Below are 21,809 nucleotides of genomic sequence, written 5' to 3'. Positions count from 1 at the left end.
AAGATGGATACTTAAAAAAAAAAAAAAAAAGTGGTTCGGGAACGACGTGTGCATTAGTGTGCTGGCCTAGTTAACCTGAAGAGTCCACTGATCAGAGTGCCTCGTGAGGTTTAGAATCTTGCCTTGTGTGCCTGTCTATCAACACCCAGCCATGTTGTTCATTAAATACAGATAAACACAACAAATACTGTGTGCATTGTAGTTTTTAATATTATATATGAATATTTTTATAGTGATGTAATTATGTGGGCTGCTTCTGTATTTTACGGTTTAATACCTGTTAGGATTAAACACGTTCTCTTTCTTGTTGAAGCCATTTGTTTAGTTTCCTCAAAGCAATTCATTCATCCAGTGTTATTAATGTACAGCATGAGCTTACTATGAATGATGAACTGTGTTAAAAGAAACTTACACTAAGGAACATAAGGCCTAGCATTCATGATCGTAGTTCAGTGCAATAATGAAATGAAATTACATTTTTACATTTACATAAACCTTTATTTTCACACAAACAGTCAAGGCGGTTGAACCGTGTTCCCATTGTAAGGATATAATTATTAAAACTGAAACCTCACGAGCAGCGACCTACATGTCTAGACGAAGCTGCGTTAGCATGGAAGTTTGTTTACACCGGCATACGCTGCCACTTCCGGCGGAAATTAAGTGCATTTTTGTAGGGTAATGTCCTCATACCCTCTAGTAATGTACAGTATGTTGCCTTATCTGCACTGGGGTACCGTGTTGTGATGGGCCTACAATGCCCCCCTCTGGCCGTGATGAAGTATCACACCCCTTTGCTATTTACTTACAGGGAAATGTCTTGAAAGCACAAACCTTTAAAGCTGAGAGCCCAGTCCATAGAGTCCAGTTGTTTTGTCAAAGTTGTTACTGTAGGTGCTATAGATTATTCTGCAAGCAGTAAATTATCAAGCCGTGGTTTTATTTTAGGAAGTCATACTGAGGACTGGTTATAGTTGAAGCCTTCTTAAAAAAAAAAAAAAAAAAAAAAAAAAAAAAAAAGTGAGTGCAGAATCCCCATTTAGCTACATTTTTTAGTCCAGAAGTAAGAGTGGTAGAAGTAGATAGAAGCCCTTCTTCTTCTATTCTGTGGAAAGAACCGGTATCTATTGTAATGTCAGGGAAACTTCAGATGTCTTTTTTTTAATCCAACAGTTGAACTTTGAGTATGGTATTTTTATGGTTATTTTAAGCATATGCAGTGTTAACATCAAAATATACTGTAAGTCTAAAAAGCAAACGGGAATTTAGTTCAAATGTAGCTTTATTCCCTTTTTCCTAAAAATAAAATAAAATAAAATAAAATAACATTGTTTCAGGTGTCAAACGTGAACACTCTAGGCTGATGCTGTTTTTTTTTGTTTGTTTTGTTTTGTTTTTGTATTTGACTTGACGCAGCCACTGATCGATGGTATACTCATTTTTATATCGATTTTTTATTCTATTATTATTGCCATTAATATCGACGAACGCATCTGACGACAGCACGAGCGACCCAGCACACCCACATTCACGCAAACCACGTCGATGCAGACGGAGTTTGCCTTCAAAATAAAAGCGTCTGTCACGTCTCTTAAAAGTAAACGCATTTGCGTGTACACAGAACTGATGAGGGTGTGTTTTGAAGGCCAGTAGAAAACATCTCTCTCTATGGTGCTCCCTCTAGACATAGATTAAGTGTGCTGATAGTCATGGTCACCTTTATTTAGATTTTTTTTTGTTACCGGAAGTCTTATTTTTTCTCATTCTACACAACTTGACACCGGTCAAGTGTTGAGTGACGTTGCAGGATAAACAAACGGAGGAGAGGCAGCCGAGCGCAGGCAGAGTCAGCATCCTGACATTTTGTAAAAAACATATTTGTGGTGATGCAGACCTCCAGGAGGAGTGAGAGTGACTGGCAGGGGCTGGTCAGCGAGGTAAGTGACCGGCTAGCAGCGGCTGTGTTGCGGACGCGGACCGCTGTGACTGCCGCTCTCCGCTCGGCTCCATATGGTACGAGCCTGTGCCGACACCGAGGGACTCACCAACATCACGGAGAAGACTCTTTACTTTTGGCCCATGTTCGTGATAGTCACCGCTGGGGTTGCTTGTTATTTTTCCAGACCCGTAGGGTGTGACTGCTGTGGCTTCTCGGGTCGGAAATTGTCGCTAATTCAGCCCATTCCCACCTCCGTCAGCCTCCATGCAGGCTGCGTGCGGTAGAACCAGCCCACCTGTGGGTCCGCTCACCTGCTGGTAGAGATACATGTGTAGGGCAGCACCAATATTGCTGTTTGAGAGCAAATCCCAATCATTTGACACCTATATTGCCTATATTGTTATTTGTCCATATTCAGACTGTAATCCTCCTGTTACCTTCAAATTTACTAACATTGTTTATCAATTGGATTCAATTTGGCCCCAGTGATTTTAAAGCTTTATAAAATTACGATTATGGTTAAAATTATGATAATGGTAATTATTTTTACCCAAGTTTATGTGTCTTGCTGACTACCTTAGTTGCCCTTTAAATAAAACATGACCTTCCCGTTTAACCCGCCTTTATACATCAAAGGTCTTGTGGGAGTCATATTTTATCTCCCAAATGTCACATAAACTATCAGTGGTTTTCACACCTCTACAGGTAGGGTTATATTAGGTTAGAGTTCCTCGGTGTCATCCAGAGCAACTAAAACAAATTTGTGTTAAAATTTGATATTTCTTATATGTTTTACACATCTTAAAAAAGGGGAGAACACAAAATGTGTCCAGGACATTGAAAACTTATTATCATGTTGATTTTATTTTTACCCCCTTGTACCCATTAAATTAGAATATTACACAAAAAATGGTGTTAATCATGTATTTAGAGGCGTCCCAAAATATAAGTATTCTGTGCTTTCGTGATATTTACTTTCCAGGGGTGGAAAAGCCTCTGAAACTGCATTTTGGCAGTCAAACTTTCACCTGAAACCCACAGCCTGCTCATGAAATTCAGCAGAAATAGCTTCAGACAAAAAATACTTAATAAAAAAAGAAAGTAAATAGAAGATACATAGGAAATACAGTTTCATTGCAGGGTTTACAGACTGTGGTCAAGAAGGAACCTCCATTCTGTTGTGGCTGGACAACATGACTGACTGATACCTGATGTTTGGTGAAAGGCCATTGTTGGCCATCTACTACTGTAAAGTTTATGCAGCCCATATTAGGCCATGCTACGCTTCAGTTCATAAAGACTTTATTTCCTTTTTCCATACACTACTACCTAATTTGATTATAGGCTGATCCTGCGAGTGGAGAGCTTCACCCTGCACATTGTGCCATGTCTTATCTCTACTCTTTAAACAGTCACCTCCGCTGTTTGCTTTTCTACTTGTGAGAACCTGCTCTGTGTTGGTGCTAATTGTTCAGTGGTCATGTGGCCAAATTCAATCCCAGGATGTAGCTTAGGGAAACAGGAAAAAAAGATAAACAGAAGGGACTATAAAAGTGGTGCTGGTAAGAACAGGCTGTATGAGATTCTGTATCAGTGCATTTTCACAGCAGTTTGCATTTTTAAAATTCACAATTAAATGAATAAATCAACTTTTTAGCTGTTTTTTTCATGCCGTAATATTCACATAATTAACATTAAATGACTTATAATTCACTGCACTGTTAGCTTTTTGTATTTTTATATCAAAATCCTATTAACCTACTTCTGCATCAATGTCAACCATTAAAACATTTTTTAACTATCCCACTCCTCCCATCAATAAAAATGACTTTCTCTCCCTAACTTATCTCCCATTGGTTTACGCTGCCTGTCTGCTTTATTTTCTTCCCTAATAGCCTATTTTAACAGAAAATGCATCAAATTAAGGAAGCAAGGCTCTCTCAAAATGCTGTTTCATTGTGACTTTGATGTTGAACACGTTGTTTTTGGTCATGAAAGGAGCACATGGTGCAAGATAAGCTATCTGTATGTACAATAATGCACTCAGTTCATCCTCTCCTCTTCAACCGTTGTCCTGTGTGTCGTGTTAATAGTTCTTGGTGTGCAAGCGGAAGCTGGAGAGTAAGAAGGAGGCCCTGCTCATCTTGTCCAAGGAGCTGGACACATGTCAGCAGGAGAGAGACCAGTACAAGCTGATGGCCAACCAGCTGAGGGAACGTCACCAGACACTCAAGAAGAAGTACAGGGAGCTGATTGTGAGTAGCACAAACCCTCAGGATGTTGTGGACTTGTTGAGTTAATGTTGTTTAATATTACGAACATCAAACTAGATGAAATTATCCAACGGAAGAATCAGCGGTCCACTTGATACTATTCTTTTCATGCAGTTGGTAGAAGCTTGGAAGATCCAGTATATGTTGGACCAGCATTGTCGTTAAAAAACAAGAAAAGTTTGAGTGCAAATTTTAAAGTAAAAAGCTAAAAGGTGTATTAGTATGTTGATAACACTTGTGGGAAATGTCAAGCTCAAGCAGTTTGTTCAGTGCATGGGAATTTATGTGGGAATAATGTCCCTGTTGTCATATTTTAGGATGGTGATCCTTCTTTGCCACCTGAGAAACGCAATCAGGTGAGTTGGTTGTTGCTGCATTTGAGGAATGCATTTCATTCTGCTAAAGCTAAAATAATGACAGGGTTTGCTGACGTTATTGTCTAAGGTATATTATATGGTGCGGTTGAAATGGACTTTGTGTCTACCCGCTTATTTTGCTCCATTTAGGTTGTTCATATTTGTCCTCTCAGTAAGCAAAAATCCTCATGAGAGAAGACACACAACACATCCCGTGCAAAACCAGTGAGTGAGTGAACTGGGCCTTGTTACACTGTGCTTACACACATTCAGCTCAATTCCTTTATTGTCCCACAACAGGAAATTTGGTGCACAGCCAGGAGATTTCACCCCTTTTCAGCATTTCATCGTTAGCAATCCAAATCAACCAAATGACTTGGACAACCACATAGCTTTGTTTATCGATGATGCATTGCATTGTCACTAGAAAACATAACTGAGCCAATGAAAAGCTGCAAGAAAGTACAAACTTTACCCTCAGAGCAATTCAAATGAAATCCCAGTGAAAAACCATCTATAGTGTTTACTCTTAATTCGATGTAACAACACAGTATCTACAAATGTGCTTTAGCATATCCTGATGCTTTATTTCTGTTCTACTGTTTTGACCCTGAAAATCAGAGCTGTACTGTTGTGCGACTCTTGTATTATAAGATTGTAAGATACATGGCCCATTCAAAAGCTATGAATGATAATTATGTCATAAGCTAATTGCTTTTTATTGCATTATTTCCGAGAACTGAAGACGAACTAAACTTAAAAACCTAACGACGTGGAAGTTATTGGTGATACTGGCTTTACAAGGCATCCTGAGAGCTGTTACCAGCTGTTTTGCATATTTTGACAAGCTGCTTTGGGCTTTTCTCTCTTTATCTTCTTCTCTAACCCTTCTCCTCGGTCTCTCTCTCCTCAGGTGAACCTGGCTCAGCTGCTCAGAGACTCCAGGGAGCGAGGGAAAAAGCTTGCTGAGGAGGTGAAGGAGCTGACTCAGAGGCTGTCTGAGGCCCAGGGGGATAACAAGGTGATGTGACCTAACTCCCACACACACACACACACCTCCTTGCACTCTCCCGACCCCACCCTCTTTGTACACGGCCCTTTGAGCTGATCCGTCACTCAAACCGGTGTACAGTTTACAACCAACAAGCTCCACAGTTGTGACAATGTGTTGCAGAGAAGCAGTCAGTTTAAAGGTGCATTGTGCAAAAATGCAAAGGGTCAGCTGAAGTAAAGACCATTTAGACTCATGTGAAAAACATATAATAGCTATGTAATATAGCAGAGTCAGGCCTACAATCAGAGCCATCTAGACTCAACCATCGAATTACATGCTTCCTATGTTTTTGGTCAGCTGAGTCTCAAGGGTCCTCAGTTCAGTCAACCCCTGGTAATTTTACATAGTGCACCTTTAACACGTGTTCTGCGTGCCGTCCACAGCTTCTGAGGATGACCATCACCCGGCAGAGACTGGGGGACGAAGAGGTCGGGGCGCGCCACTTCCCAGCTCATGAACGGGAGGACCTGGTTCGTCAGCTAGAGCGGGCAGGGCTACAGGTAGACGGCTTAGGTCTTAAAAGGAAAAAAATGTTACGTTTTCGCCCTGTGATGGGGCTTAACAGGAGAAAGAAGTGAGCTGTCCATCTTCTATGCTCGATTTCTCCCTGTATAATTGTTTAACATCACTGCAAATCTGTGAGTCTGCGAAGGAGCTTCTGCAGATTTAGTTTTAGGAGTTGACACTGAAACCTGACGCTTCTGCTTAGATCATTGAATTTTTTTCCCTGTTATATACTGTTGTAGCTATGCTGAAAATATCTCACTTAATGCAATGAGTTCAGACATGTTCTCTCAACATTGTTAAAAGTCATTCTGGGAAATTTAGGAAATCAGGTTGGGTAAGCAGATGAAGACGAGAAAGGTTGAGGGAAAGTGATAACACATACATTGATAGTGTACTGTATAAGCGTGTAAACATACATGACGGTGGATTTTTTCTTGAAAAGTTTCAGAGGAAGCAGATATTTATGGTCTTATTTCCAGGGTGCTGAAAGTCCGTAAGGAAAAAGTTGAATAAGTAACATTTCCCCTGTCCCTAACTACCACTATCTTCTGCTGAGCTGTCCATGATCAAGGCTTTTAACCTCCTGCCTGCTGTAGTGGAGCTGCTTAGTGGCCAAAAGCAGAGGAAGCTGTTTTGAGCAGCTCCCAGGTGGAAATGAAATGCTGAAAATAGCATGTGCATTCTCAGCAAACCCTACCTGGGTAAACAAAGATTAAAAAAAACACCCTTCAGCTCAAACTCTCTTCCAAATGTTGTTTTTTAGTCCATTTGCCTTTTCCTAGATGGAGGAGATGGAGCACAACATGAAGGCCCTGACAGACGAGCTGCAGGACGTGAAGGCGGAGCGCACCGTGTTCATGGAGAAGGCGGACCGGCTCAATGTGGAGCTCAACCACATCCTGGGCGGCCACGAGGCGCGCATCATCGACGTGGATGCCCTGTGCATGGAGAACAGGTGAGTGGGAGGCGCAGGTGAATGTGTATTGCACAGAAATTCCTCCAAAGGTTACATGAAAGCAAAATTATCTAAAACCCCTTTTATACCTTGATTATAACTGTAAAGCTAACAAATGGCCTTAAAACTGCAATAACAGACCTTTTTCAGAGCAGCCCATTTCACATGAAATAGCAGGGTAAACGGGAATGTTAATGATATTAATTAAGGCTCTGATCCATTTAGCAGCACTATGGCTTGGTTGTAAATGGAATACAGCCTCAAAGGGGGATTATTTTCATCATAATTATTGCTATTATTATTATTATTATTATTGCAGTTTTACATGAGGAAAATTGCAAAAGAGAATCTAACAGGCTGTTTTTGAGGTGTTCATTGATTATTATTGAGCCACTGGCTGCTGATTGGCTGGTAGTGTTGGTGGTCCCGCCCCTCTACCTCACAGTGCTGCTAAAGCATGGGGAGCAAATGTATGATTGGTTAATTTGTGACAAAACAAGTGGGCCAATCCAGACTTGTTTATTTTCCTGGTGACATTACTTTCGGCTCTGAACCATTTCAGACTGAAATATCCATGCTAAAACTAGAAAAACATTTTTTTTTCTGTAACATTTAACCCTTAAATTAGTGTCATTAGCAACACCAGTGTTTACCCTGCATTTATGTTAAAATTGCTGTCTGGAATTGCAAATATGAGAACCGTTTATGCCCCACTAAAAAAATGTTCAGACTCAACATTCAGATTACATGCTTATTCCTCTCTTTCTTTCTTTTTTTTTTCAATCTTCTTTAAGGGCCTCACTAAAATCAACCCTTGGCAATTTTCTTGAATGCAGCTTTAATAAAATACATTGAGTGTGTTTTCATCACAGTCAGGTACACATAATATTTTGATCAACAAATATTCAAATGTTCCTTTACATTTGAATATGATGCTTAGGCTGAAATCTGGTACATTTGTGGTTGTTGTTTGTATGTTTGCCTTTGTCAGTAATTGCTGTTGGAAATCCATTTGGTTTTTATCAGAGGAAAAATTGCATGTGAGCATCATTAAGGCCCTTTGATAACATAGGCATCAGTTAGTAGGGCAGTCTATGGCAGCTGCCATACCTTGGAATTGGGCACAATATACACTCATTCAGGCTTATTTGTCTATGAAAAGAAAATAGACCTCAGTCCATAATATGCCCGTCAGTGAATGTGAGCATCCATGAGTGGACTTGTTAATTCCTCTATGATTTTCCACAGTGTGTTATGAAAGATATTTCCCAGCTGCTTTAGATAAGTGCCCAACAGATGTACAAATGATGTCTGTGATTGTAGATGTTTTTTTCTGATAAATGAAATCAGCCTGTGTGGTCAGGCCTTTGTGCTTAGAAACTACAATAAATTAGCTTTTTTTTGTGCCAAAGTTTCCTTTTGTTTTGCTGTGTTTTGAACAGCCCTGGGTTAAATTTGGCATATAATTCAATGCATTTCTTTATTTTATGTGAAGTTTAAACAAATGACTAATGATAATCAGATGCTCTGTCCATGGTGCTGAAATATGTGCCAAAATAGACTAGATGAAAGCCGTTTTCACTGCTCTCTCTTAGTCGTGCATTACATACAAACATAAAGCATTATGAACGTGACAGAGAAGTATATGTCTGATAAAACAGTTTTTAATAGAATAGCAGCTCCTTCTTTTCTGGCTGCTCAAAGACTGAATCATGCGGGAAATACCTTAAAACTTCAGTTAACAGGGGAGTATAGAAGTGCCTTTAATTCCTTTTGTACAAAACCTTTGTTCAGCAAAGATTGGAAATACTATCAAATTGTTTATTTCAAACAGTAAGTGTGAATATTACTTGTATAGACATGAGCCTGCCAATTAATATACATATATTTTCAGCTGCAAATTGAATGTATATGTTAGTTAGATCAGATCTTTTTCATTGAACATTAAAAGCTCAAGAAGTCATGGTAGTGCCTATTATATTTTGCATGTAGCCTCATCAACTGTAATTTTTTGATTGCCTTTTTCACCTTGAACCTTATAACCTTTTTGATTATCATTTTGACCACTGCTAGGTATTTGCATGAGCGTTTCAACCAAGTGCAAGAGGAGGTGAACCTGCTCAAATCAAACATCATGAAGTACAAGGTAGAGACGAGACGATCTTCAATTTTTCAAAAGCTTATTTGGAGGCTGAGTGAACCACGACAAAATTCAGATGCATGTGGGAAAACACTTCTGAAGTTACTGTTATTTGAAATGTTCATTAAAGGCTGCACTACAGGCTTTAATTTCCCCTTTTTTTCTGCCCCTCAGACAGCTCTTGAGAGGAGGAAAAATTCCAACACGTATGGCAAATCAAATAGCAGCGTGCTCACTGGGGTCCTCTCGGCCAAACAAGGTAAAAACACAAACCTCCTGGCTCTCTTTGAACGCCGTTTGAATTCAGACGCAGGTACAAGTCGGAGCAGCTGATCTGGAAACTGTCGGTATCCAATAAAACCCTGGCCTCCACCTCTGTGTCATAACATCTAAATTGGTTTTTGGTTGGATAAATCCAGTCATTGTGTTTCCTCTCTGTGTACCAAAATCCATTTCTGGAAACACCTTTGCTTCTAGCTGTGTCTCTTTGCATTATTTAATAATGTCTTTTTTTTGTTTGCCTGCTTTTCTAAGCCACCAACAAGACACCAACTGGGGCACTAATTGTATTCTGAGTGGTGGAGAGCACCACTGGCAGGGAAATGAGCCTGCCATGTTGACTGACAGTTGCTGGCAGAAGCAGCACAGTAGGCTGCAGAGTTAAAGTTGGGGGAATGTCACCTAGCAGACAGCTGTTTCTAGCTCTCCATCTCTGTCTGCCTCTTGTCACGCTGCTTTCCTGTCTCTTGTTGTATCGCCGTGTTTCTTGTCTCTTTGTCCTTTTTTTCCCCTATTTCTCAAGTTTTGTGCAAATTTCATCAGTGCATTATCGGCACGCTGTACGCTAGTGGCCATGTGTTTGTGTGAGGTCACGTTAATATTAATGCCTATACAAATCGTGCTCTGAATAAAAATTGCCTTTTCACAGCTTTTTTTCCCCCCTTTGGTTTACTTTTCTTTCCTGTCTCTCACTCTTTTCTACTTCATTCCATCTCTTTAATCCTACCTCACCCTTATCTCAAACTGCCTGTCCCCTTTTTTACCTCAACCAAACCAAACCAAACTTTACTTATACAGCGCATTTTGTACTATCAAATCCACTGCAATGCGCTTTACAGTTAAACAAAACACAAGATTAAAGCAAAGAAGGAAAAAGATGATAAAACCCAACATCCTCCTCCTTCAGCCGCCGTATCTATAAAGTTGGTCATATTTCAGAATATGAATGACCTTTTATAAGTATATGGTCTGTAATGCTATAAAGAACAACCCTCTGTACCGAAACATTTTTGCTCATGGTGCAGCATAGAAAACAGCATTATACCTGTATGGATTACCAGTCTGTCTTAAAAGGCTTGAAACTGAACATGCTTGGGTATAGGAATAAACCTCCCAGTACATTAATGGAAAATGACCAACTTAAAGACAGAACACACCACCTTTTTATGATGGGATTAAAAAAAGATGAATGCCTCTCAAAAGAGGCATTCATCTTTTGAGATTAGAAATACCGCAGGATTTCAGGGCAACTGTTTTACTCCATTATAACCCAAATTATAAGAGCGTTTTGCTCCATTGTTTATGTTTTTGTGTACATTTTGTGGCAAAATATGAGATTCAAGACAGACATTGAAAAGTATTACATTAATTCTATGGTTTATTAGTCTTTGCATGAACCTGAGGGGTTTTTATCCTTCCTCAGCGTCATCCATAACATCATTAAACAAAACGTTGTGCCTTCCTATTTGAAACTACATTGTCTGCCTTAAAATAATAAAATGCAATAAAGAACTAAAAACTGAAGGGAATAACTGTGAAAAAGCTAAGCTGAACAGGGATGCCAGATATCAGATTTGGCTTGGAGCTATCAGCGAAGTCCAATGGCCGTCCCTCTCCCTCTCAGTCCAGGAGATGCTGCTGGAGGAGCAGGGCTGCAGCCTGCCAGCCACGCCTCAGTCCATCTCCGACCTCAAGTCGCTGGCCACGGCCCTGCTGGAGACCATACATGAGAAGAACCTGGTCATCCAGCACCAGAGGCATACCAACAGGTAATGACAGATCACACGTGATTCTGCTGATGCTCACAGTAATAAACATAAACATAAACCTGCAGTATGGACGTTTCCAGTTCTGTATGATCTGTCTTCCTCTTGCGGCAGTAAATGAAATGCTACTTGAAAAGCGTACTGGAGGGTTGCTTTTGTATTTTTATGCACAAAGAAAAACAGGAGGGGGAAAAACACTTTAAGAAAGTCATGGAATCATCAGATAAAGTAATTAAACATGCTGCAATTTTCATTGCACAATTCCAGTAGCAATTTTGAAGTGGTTGATGTAAAACGCATCACTAAACGTCAACCGCACACCAACGCAGGAACATCGCCACCGACACCAACTTTGCTATGTCTGTGATAATGCAGAATGCTGGACGTTTTATCTGTGAACATAACATGGTTATTTATAAGTAAAACGTCCATACTTAAGCTTTAACTTTTAAATTATAGTGGAGATCTAGTGGAGGCGTCAATAACAGCAAATATGAAAAAAATTTCGGTTTGATGTCATGTTGCAGCCGAACTCAGTGGCATCTTGGGTTTGAATATTTTACCTAGTACACAGTAGGTTTTATGTATTGTTGCAACCACAAGATACACAATATGCATGTGACATTTCTGCACAGCATAAAAAAAAACCCAACAACTTTGTTCTAACTTTGACTCTGCTTACGGGGAAATTGTTGCACCTCTCACAAAAAAGGTCTCAGAAGCACCTGTGCAATCTGTGCCAAGTTTGTTTGCTATCCATATAGTTGTAATTGCATGTGTTGTTATGAATGTTTATGTGTTGCTGATGAGCTTTGTAACCCTCCGCCTCCCTCCTGTGTCACCTAATATTACACTTAGTCAGTTTCATAAGCCAGTTGTTTCATAGTAGTCATCTTTCACTGTCCTTAAACATTCACAATATTTATCTACCTGCTCTGAGAATACTCCTCCACCTCCAAGTCAAACACAATGCAGGCACGGACACACACACACACACACACACAGCTCATCGACCTGCTGTAACCTGATCCACAGTATCGCATCTTCACAGGATTCTAGGAAACCGAGTAGCGGAGCTGGAGAGGAAGTTGAAGACTTTGGAGGTGTCGGGACTGTGGAGCCTTCCAGGTGGGTCGCAACACCAGCCATTAGTGTGTCCCCTAAAAAAAAAGTCAAATCATCTCCAATCAGTCTAACACAATACAGTAAGTCAGTTATTACTAAGTAGGTACAGTATTTTTTTTTATTTATTCTGTGTCTTTTACTGACTTTCAGTTCTCTAGAATATAAAAAATGGTTATTCATTCCAATATATTTTTTCAGGTCGTGGAATATAAAAATTTGATTTGCCATCTTCCAGTTAGAATTTAAATGCTTTTTCCCTCTCGAACATGTCTCCAGTTAATGCAGCTGTAGCCATTTTAAGAATATATAATGTGATTGCAGTTTGATATGGAGCATAGATACCTTTTGTAATTACGTTTACAGGCATTTGCTTTCCCATGCTTTGGTGGAACATAATGTATCAGTCCCCCCCGCTGTATGTATGTGCTCCTATAATAACTGGCTGACATGCTGTGCCTTATTGCTTTAAATAACACCACCAAGAAAAGATCCTGGAACCATGATTGTGTTAATTCTGCTTTAGTTTGAAATTCACTCATGATGGACAGTCTCAGTACTCTACCTTTTACAATTAATATTTACTATAGGAAACCTGTATATTTCCAAAGATTTGGCTTGTCAGTACATTGTGTATTATGTCTTGTTTTGCCCAGATTAGCTATTCTTTTCTTAATGTGTAAAAAATTTGTAAAAACAATGCTGTCAGTTGTTTTAGAAATACTAATTTGCATTAATCCTATTTTTCTGGATTCATTTATGAGATGTAATGTTCTTATCGGTGTGTCTTTCTCCTCTCTCCGGCTGCGTCGCAGGCTTGACCTACCGTGTGTCTGTGGGAATTGGGAGTATGTGTTCCTTCTGCCCCACTTAGTCCATCCATGCCCTCCACTATGTCATGCCAGACTAAATCTGGGCAGACGCCCAGAAGGTGTCCCATCTCATTCCCACCGTTACAATGTGTCGCCTCCATTGACCACCCGCTTGTGTGTCTGTTCATGATACCATTTACCAAACAGGCTGCCTGAATATCACACACTGATCCTTTTGGTTCAGTGGATCTGTCCGGCTTGAGTTGTGCTTTGAAAGAGAGAGAGATTATTGTATATGAAGTTGGGGTAGGGTTTGTTTTAAGTGTTTGCTAATGTTAACTGGGTACATGAGGAAATGTGCTTAAATTCTCACTGTGCGGTATTTGGAGGTTTCATGTCTGACCAAGACTGAAGGTTGTATCATACAGGGTGATACCCACTGCAGACTGGGTGAGCAGAAAAAAGTAACATTCCACTAACAAACCCAACATATTAACATTTCAAGAATAAAATAAAAAAGATTTATCTATGAATCAGAAACCAACCACTACAGGATTTGGGGTAGTGGCAAATGAATCATATGCACAACAGCTTTTTTTTTGTTTGGTTGGTTACATGGTTTCCATGTCACTGTGTGACATATAGTAGAGATGTTTGGAAATGCTCCTGAAATTTGAGCCTCAAGCAGAAGTTGCAATGGATCACTAAAATTGATAGTTAATAAATGATTTGAATATTAAATAACATCTTAAGGCCTAGAAAGCATTCTAAAACACCATTACATATATATTACTTATTTTTATCAGTGCAGTAATGGCAGATTATATGTCAAACTGATATATATGTTTGAATTAAACATTGACTTATGAAATCAGTACTTCATATCAGTACTATCATATATGCCATACTCCATATCAGCACTACTATCAGTGTTAATATATCTATCAGAGCCTGCTTGAAATAAATGTCTCTCTGTCACATTTTCCAGAAACAGGGCTGTTTAAGTTCCACTCCAGACAAAGCCCTTGCCAAAGAAAGGCAGTAAAATATGATAACAGTTAAACAAACCACCAAATTCAAACTGTAGCCACAACATTCCCCAACCTACACATGGAGTCTGAAAGCAGTTTCCAAATGCAACTCCATAACAAGGCAGAGTCCTCTTCCACAAAGAAAACAGTTCCCTATCTTCTCCACTGGAGGGGGATGTTGTGCTGTGTATGAATCCCACTGAGAGGTAGAGGGGCTGCGGCTGGATGGAGGTGCCCTGTCATGAGACCGTCATTCTCACCGCCATAAAACTGACAAGCATCCATTACTGAAAATGATTGCCCACATTACAAACACATTTAGGGGAATGTGCCGTTATTAGGGAATTTGTAGACGAGGGCCCAAAGTGCCTCACGACCACACTGTCCACCACAGACGGAGAGATAGAGAGAGAAGTGCGGATCTGTGGCCTTGATGAGGTATGAACTTGGACTGATGGATATTAAAAGCAAACAGGATAGGATGGAGGGCCTTGGCTGCTCACCACAGGCCTGAAAAAGCACTAGAGGTGACTATGTTGTGTCTGGATGAGCGAGAGCAAAAAACAATAACGGTGACAGCAGCGCGGTGACTCAGATAGAGTTGTGATTGACTGGACTCCCAATCCCCCCTGCCGAATGAGTGCATGCCGAAATATAACACAGCGACTGAAAGCCTGTCAGGGCGCATCAGCCAGCGCGCTGGCAACGACGGGACTCACCCACGTTGAAAAAGATAGAAGCGGGTGCAGAATGCACCTGTATAGATGCAGTGTTACCGAGCTGGTTTTGATCCAGTGACAGACTTCTTGCATTGTTAGAATAAGAGGCGTGCATTTCCTTTTCACCTTAGAACGAGACAGCACTGCACCAGTTTGTGAATGCACGCTGGCGAGTATTTGACACAGTCTCTTTTCTTTTTGTGTCCTTGGCTTTGTGATACAGAGTTTATCATGTGGTAACCTGGGAGATGGCATCACGCAGGGATGCCTTTTATTCCTCATTGTGTCTGAGTGTATATTTGTGTGTGTGTGTGTGTGTGTGTGTGTGTGTGAGTGAGAGAGAGAGAGAGAGAGAGAGAGAAAGATGGCTGGACAGGCAGCTGCCAGGAGGGTTTAAAGTGAGTCACTGGTGCCTCTTGCCTCCTCCTGAGTGCTGCCTGGCTCCTGAAGACGTACTGCTGTGCTCAGTCTGGGCCCCGCTCTGCATACCTAATCACCAGCACCACCTTATTATTAGCTTTAAAAGGCAGTCTGCAGAACTCGACAAACCCCCCTCTCAAAACTGGAAGAGTAACTGTGCCTGGTTGCCGGGTCGTGCTCTTAAAGCTGCAGGCCGGCTCTCTGGGTTTAATGAAGCAGTTATACCCGACCACTGCTGACTTGTTTGCCTGCTGATACATGTTCACAGCATGATGTCCCAAAACCAAGAAATCAGTCATTTTAACAAGTAATGCAACTGTGGGCAAAGTGGCAAGAGGTGAGAAAGTTGGCACAGTTTGTAGCGCTGTTTTGGAACTGTGCCTACAAATTGAAGAGACTCTCTAGGCAAACTGCATACCTGACCATCTGCAAAAGTTATTTATTGTATAAGTAATGGATAAGCGTAAAGGCCCTTTTCCACTTGAACACCACGAAACCTTTGGCACTAAAAGCCAGGAGCTTTGTGTTTTCCATTTGACAGTGGTCCAGTTCCAGTTGATTTTTCAGTCCCTGCTCAACATGTGGAACTAACAGGAACCAGCAGGACCCTGGGGGCGGGGCTACTGCACTGTTTCTTGCTGATTGGTTACACACTTGCGCATCACTGAAGTGACTGACAGTGAGCTGGTAGTCATCCGCAATGCTTAAAGTGACGTTGAAGTCGGAGCATGTTGTTGTCACCTGTTTGAGGGAACTGGGCGACGAGCATAATCCTGACCAGTGTTAAGTAAAAATAAAGTTTTAAAAACATGTTTCAATAAATAAGTAAACATGTAACCGCCACAGAAGATCATAGTGTTAAATTATGATCAAATTACTTGATTTGCTTATTGCTTTTTTCCACACGTCACTACAACTGCTTCTGTTTCTCCTCTAGTCCACTGAAACACAAACAAACTGGATCTCGCACCAGTTTGTGTTTTATGTGTGTTTTATGTTAACAATGATTAAAAAATATTGAAGAAAAATTAGGGAACTGCCTAGCAACCAGCACCCATGTTCCTTTTTCTCAACACCCCCAGCTGGCAAGTGTTAGCTCTCAGGCCCCACCAGCACCCGGCCCAGCTCCACACCTTTTCACTCACTGCCCCCATTTCCCGTGTCAGTGTAAACACTGAGCATCCGTAACAATATGGACTGCATTCATAACAGTATGGTCTCTGATCACCATTCATGATTTTCACGCATCGTGTCATCCAGTCATCCATTTTCCCATTCTTCTGTTTGTTTTTGTGTCTCACACTTGACTGGTCAGAGGAACAGGCTGGCTTTTGCCTATTCACAGGGTTTCTGTGGAGGCAAGGCCTGATGTACATACACTTGGAGGCTTGCGTGTGTGTACGCGCCTATGTGGAAGGCTGATTGTGCACACAGTTTTGTGCGAGTGTGTGTTTGTGATGTCTGGTATATAGTGCACAGTCCCCTGTGAGTAGCATATGGTGTCAGCCTAGGAGGCGTGCAGCCATCACTAATGAAGACAGATGACAGGGAAATGCTGCCACTTCCTGTGAGCACTGCTGTGCATGCGTGCGTGTGTGTGTGTGTGTGTGTGTGTGTGTGTGTGTGCGTGCATGCACATTGCACATGCTTGTTTCATGTGCTTGGATAGGTTGGACTTTTTCCAATAATGTAAAGCGCCATCCAATCCTATTAGCATGTGCAAAGCTTTGAAAACCATCTTCATACCACTTTCTCTGTCTTTTGCTGTGATTTGTATAAGCACATGAAAGTAACAAGGAGCTTTTGTTCCTTGGTGGCTTACAGGGGCGCGAGACAATATCATTTTGAATGAAAGCCTGCAGCAGGAGCTTCATCCGACACGTGCCACGCCTCAGCCAAACACACAGCCTAGAGTGCAGCCATCCAAAGGTGAGTGTGTAATTGTGTGTAACTGGCTTTGCCATTCATTGATAATAGCACTCAGGGCTAGTGGCATAAACACTGTAATTAGCCAATGAGTGCTAAACAGCCCCGCCATCCTCCATGTTTGACCCAGGCCCTTTTCCTTCCCGCCTCTGCTCCTCTCCGCTTCTCATTGGTGCAAGCTGCCCAAATGCCATGGCATTTTGGAAATGTGAAGCGAATTCTCGGCCGCTGACATTCAGAAACTTCTGCCGTGTTCTCTTTTGAACGGGGGGTGGAGGGGGGTATACATATGGATGCCGATGCATGCAATGTTGTTTTCGTTCTCCATGTTTTATTATGTGCGTGGGGGAAAGGCGGGAGCAGAGGTCTGGCCGTGTGCAGTCTTAAACCTTTTTGGCTGCACATTCACAAATATGGGTCAGTAATCCCCAAAGTGAGAGCATATTTTGGCGAAGAGGCATAACTAAGCTGTTGCTATTGCCAGGATACAGGGCGTCACACTTGCGTCCCCTTGTCTGGGGCACTGCTGCTATATTTAGCCTGTTGCCATGGAAGCACTTCAGTCACATAAGTAATTGAAATAACTTTCTCCATTGACACAGTGGCCCAACTCCAAAAGAGGAATGTTTGTCTTATTCATTAGGTTTTCATTTTCTCACAACTGAAAATATTTGATAATGGACTTGCAGAGACAGCCTGGATGATAAGTGGATGGACTGGCATTTTATTATAGGCCCAAGTCCATCAGTACACTTAGTGTATTGGCTGTTTTACATATCCCTCACCACACACTGTGTTTATGCAGACAGGGTTTGAACGCCGTCCCCTGCCTCAAGGATCAACATTGCTCTCTCTACTAAGCTCTTGGTCACGAAACTCCTCCAACTACTTAGACATTAACTTTTTAGGCTGACATACCCTTGATATGCAAAGGAGAATCAACTAATACATCAAATTTATTTGCCTCGTCCTTCAGAGTGGTACAAGAGAGTACAAGTGCCAGGGCTGGGTGTGAGCAAGTATCTCAACATAAACGTGGGTTACAGTCTGATTTGTATTACAATACTTTGCAATACTCGTCAGAATTGATTGATTGAAAATATGTAAATAGAGCCTAAAGTACACAAAGTACTTACTGCAAAGCACCCGCGTAGTTGAATTAAAATAGAAAACATACTGTATCATAAATGATAAATCAAGTGCCAAACTCAACTCAAAACAGTTTTGTTCAAAATTCCCATTTCAGTGAAGTGCATAAACAATACCTATTAGTACAAAAGACTAGAAAATCAATGAAAGAGTATTTCAGAAAATAATCTTTACACTTTTTGCATAGCTACAAAAAGTATTATCTTTTTGCTTCTTGAATTTTTGAATATTATTTTTGACACTGTGGCTTCAGAATAAATGTGCTATTTAAAAGGCCCATCCTCTCATCTCCCTTCTCCCAGCTGTGTCAGACGACAGAACAGGAAGTTCACAAACATCATCGTGTCACACCGCCTGCAGCAACCTTGGCGCAGATGGCATCAGGAGGGAAGATGCGCCTGCACCGTTCAACGGCCCAGAGCCTCCGGGGGGCGCGGAGACAAACGGGATTGACAGGAGAGGAGCGGAGATAGTGACCCTGACGGAAGAGCAGGCTGCCGTAGAGCTGGAGGAGGGGCGAAGTCCCGTGGAAGAGGCGGGGCGAGAGGTGGAGGGGGTGGAAGATGAAGAACTGGGTTCCACTGTGGAGGAGGGGGAAGAGGCAGCGCTGGCACTGGATGTCCCGCCGACTGAGTCTGACCTTCCGTGGCTTCCAGTTGTGCAAGAATCCATCGTTCACACTCAAGATGTGGGTCATGTGCCCTGCAAGTCCCAAGACAAGGGGTCAAATAATTTACCTGGACCTGAGGAAGCCTCAGACTCAATTGCGTTACACACGGCCTCAGACTGCTCCACCACAGAGGAATGGGACATTCATTGTCGATCAGGACAGAGTGGCACCTGCCACAATGACAACTTGGCATAGTCTGACATGAAAGACGCTGGCAGGTTATTTAAATCCTACTGCAAGTCCTTTTTTTTTTTTTTTTGTTATTGATGATCGCATTATTCATCCCTAGAAACATTCTCACAACAGCTCACTAGCTCACTTTCTTATTCAGGGCAGTTCTGTTTTTGGTCAATATAACAGAGAGAAAATGCTTTTTCAGCCGCCATCGACAGAGCTGGAGGTGCACTCTGCATCGAGACAGGCTTGTTGCCGTGTGAGGACAGACAATATTGAAATCAATCCAGTTGCAAACTTCATGCCCTACAGGAGGAATTTAGCTAAGAAAATATCAAATATGGCAGCCTCGACTCCTCTGCCCCACATTCCCTTCTTCCTTCCCCCTGCGATAAGATAATCCCAATTGTTTGCTTTCTTCTGCTTCCTAAGGGTAGTCAGTAAATTGAGTGCTATATTTTGTGATTACCCTTACAGGGGGTCCAAATTGGCTTACCTAAACGTGTTATGAATGTGTCGTGAGGAAGTGTAAATAGATAAGATTGTAGAGCCAGAGATTGTATTGAAATCTGGTTTTCTCTATGGATTCTTACACTCACTAATCACTCATTTTCTCATTTCCCCTCTAACAAGAAGTATATATTCCCATGAGACGACATGTGCCTTATATATGGAAATATTTATCCTAATATTTATACATCTTTGAATGATATAATTGAAATAAAGCTGCAGTATTGGACAGATGCAGATTTTCTCTCTGGTGTCATGGGAGGTGTAAGCACGCAAACATTAAATTTCATTCCACCAGAAAAAAGACAGACAGATAACAGGAGGCTCTTAATATACAGATTATAGGCACTATATATGAATATTAAAGCTCCCTCTGCCATCGCCTGCCAGCAAAAACAATGACAGAAGAAGAATAAAGAATTCATGTTAGTTTTGTGACATTGAAAGTTCAATTGATAATTTGCAAACAGCATCAACTCCCTCCCGAAGCTGGGAACCACGCAACCAGGACTTTTATCTGTGATTTCATCAAAAGACAAAATGTGAGACTGCACCTCTGACACGGAGTCTGACTTTGTGAACTTCGTACAATATTTGTTTGAGCTTTCACACACAAATGAGGTTTGCCTGATAGTAATGTTCTGAACCGGAAAATGAGCCCATATCCCCAGAAAATCACCCCAACTAATGTCACAGTGTTCACAAGGTGGGTCTCCCGTTAATTGTCAGTGCAGCAGCTATAGTCTTTTGATTGCCTTAGAGATTAGAGTCGCTTAACTTGACTCTCTTCTTTCCAGCGTTGGGAGAGAATTGTTCATGTGTCACAAATTTACATCCACAATCGAAGAAATAACCGAATCAAGTTGAATTTCAAGTGTTTTAAGGATAAACATTTTGGTTTTTCACGGAACAAAGGCTTGTTTTTATGTGCCAAGTTTGTTGATGAGAATCTTTGTTTCAGCTTACACACACACACATACATGCACTAAGAATCTCAAGATAACAGTGTTAGGGAGGAACTAGTTACATGAAACTAAATTACAAAATAAATATAATTGTAATCAGTGACAAGTACTGTGATTAAAATGAAATTAAATTACAGTTATTAATGAAATGCTGGTGATTACAAAGGGGTTACATCCAAATATATTCTTTTTTGTAAAAAAAAAAAAAAAAAAAAAGCTTGTATGTAGAATATAATATTCATTCTGTTGCATCTTTTTGTTGTGCAGGAATGTCTTCTTTTGGCAGATTTCCGGACAACATAGGTCAGCAAAGCTGTCGGGACAAATTTGAGTGCACCGTCAAGGGTAGGATGGCTTACACACAGCTGTCTTTGTGTCTAGACAGGCTCCATTCATTTTGCAGTGTATGCGCTCCAATTTTGAGCGTTGCTTTTGATTGGTTCTCTTGTTTTAATTTGCTCTGCCCCTCGTCCGCCAATCAAATCAATGCACATTTCTCTAAGTAACCTAAGTCTGCCATGCGACATGCCCGAGACCAGCTGACCACATCAAAGCGGATGTCCATGTCATCAAACAAGAACGCCTTTTGGTGCTGGAAATTCAACAATATTTTCCCTCTGAAATCAGAAAAGGGCTCTAACATGGCTGCACGGTGTAAAATTTTGTTAGAAAAGTAATCAGAAACTAATCAAATGCAATACATTACTCTGATGAAGTAACTAATTAATTATTACATTTTTAACAGAGTACCTAGTAATCTGTAACCCATTACATTTCAAAAGTAAGCTTCCCAGCACTGCTTACCAAGCAAAGTTACCAGACACCAAAAGTTTTCTAACTGTGCAAAATAGATGCGTGGACACACCCGTTTTGTCTTGCAGCCAAAGTCCAGAGCTCACTGTGTATAGAGAATCAGTGGTGAGGCCTCCTCTCCTTGCATGCAGGTGACAGCTGGCCTCTCCAGGCAAACACAGCATCAAAGCCAGAATCCATGAACTGCTTATTCTGCAGAAGGCCACATGCTATTTTTAATCTTTGACAC

General features: G+C 41.2%; 1 protein-coding gene across 3 annotated transcripts; it reads left to right on the top strand.

Annotated features, from left to right (window-relative positions):
• The first annotated feature begins 1,812 nt into the window (after window positions 1-1,812).
• On the top strand, window positions 1,813-21,112 carry ccdc149a (coiled-coil domain containing 149a). Of its 3 annotated transcripts, XM_030076661.1 has the most exons (13): window positions 1,813-1,937; window positions 4,033-4,194; window positions 4,530-4,568; window positions 5,482-5,589; window positions 6,006-6,122; window positions 6,912-7,084; window positions 9,158-9,230; window positions 9,399-9,483; window positions 11,128-11,272; window positions 12,321-12,397; window positions 17,198-17,302; window positions 18,751-19,336; window positions 21,035-21,112. In XM_030076661.1, exons 1-12 carry the CDS (start codon window positions 1,887-1,889, stop codon window positions 19,311-19,313), a joined length of 1,698 nt encoding a protein of 565 aa, XP_029932521.1. In that variant the 5' UTR covers window positions 1,813-1,886; the 3' UTR covers window positions 19,314-19,336; window positions 21,035-21,112. The 3 variants fall into 3 exon arrangements, with proteins under 3 accessions (XP_029932521.1, XP_029932520.1, XP_029932522.1); XM_030076660.1 differs by lacking the exon at window positions 21,035-21,112 and having other exon boundaries at window positions 18,751-20,035; XM_030076662.1 differs by lacking the exons at window positions 17,198-17,302; window positions 21,035-21,112 and having other exon boundaries at window positions 18,751-20,035.
• Window positions 21,113-21,809: the final 697 nt, after the last annotated feature.

The sequence above is a fragment of the Myripristis murdjan genome, chromosome 18 (genome assembly GCF_902150065.1).
Source record: "Myripristis murdjan chromosome 18, fMyrMur1.1, whole genome shotgun sequence".
NCBI classification, from domain to species: Eukaryota; Metazoa; Chordata; class Actinopteri; order Holocentriformes; family Holocentridae; genus Myripristis; species Myripristis murdjan.
The sequence above is the reverse complement of the archived record's forward strand: the minus strand, read 5'-3'. Positions and strand labels throughout refer to the sequence as shown.

Excerpts from the sequence above, each read along its gene's own strand:
- ccdc149a (XM_030076661.1), top strand. The coding sequence starts at position 1,887 with ATGCAGACCTCCAGGAGGAGTGAGAGTGACTGGCAGGGGCTGGTCAGC. Across the intron at positions 4,195-4,529 it reads AGAAGTACAGGGAGCTGATT|GATGGTGATCCTTCTTTGCC; the intron begins GTGAGTAGCACA and ends GTCATATTTTAG. Across the intron at positions 7,085-9,157 it reads GCCCTGTGCATGGAGAACAG|GTATTTGCATGAGCGTTTCA; the intron begins GTGAGTGGGAGG and ends GACCACTGCTAG.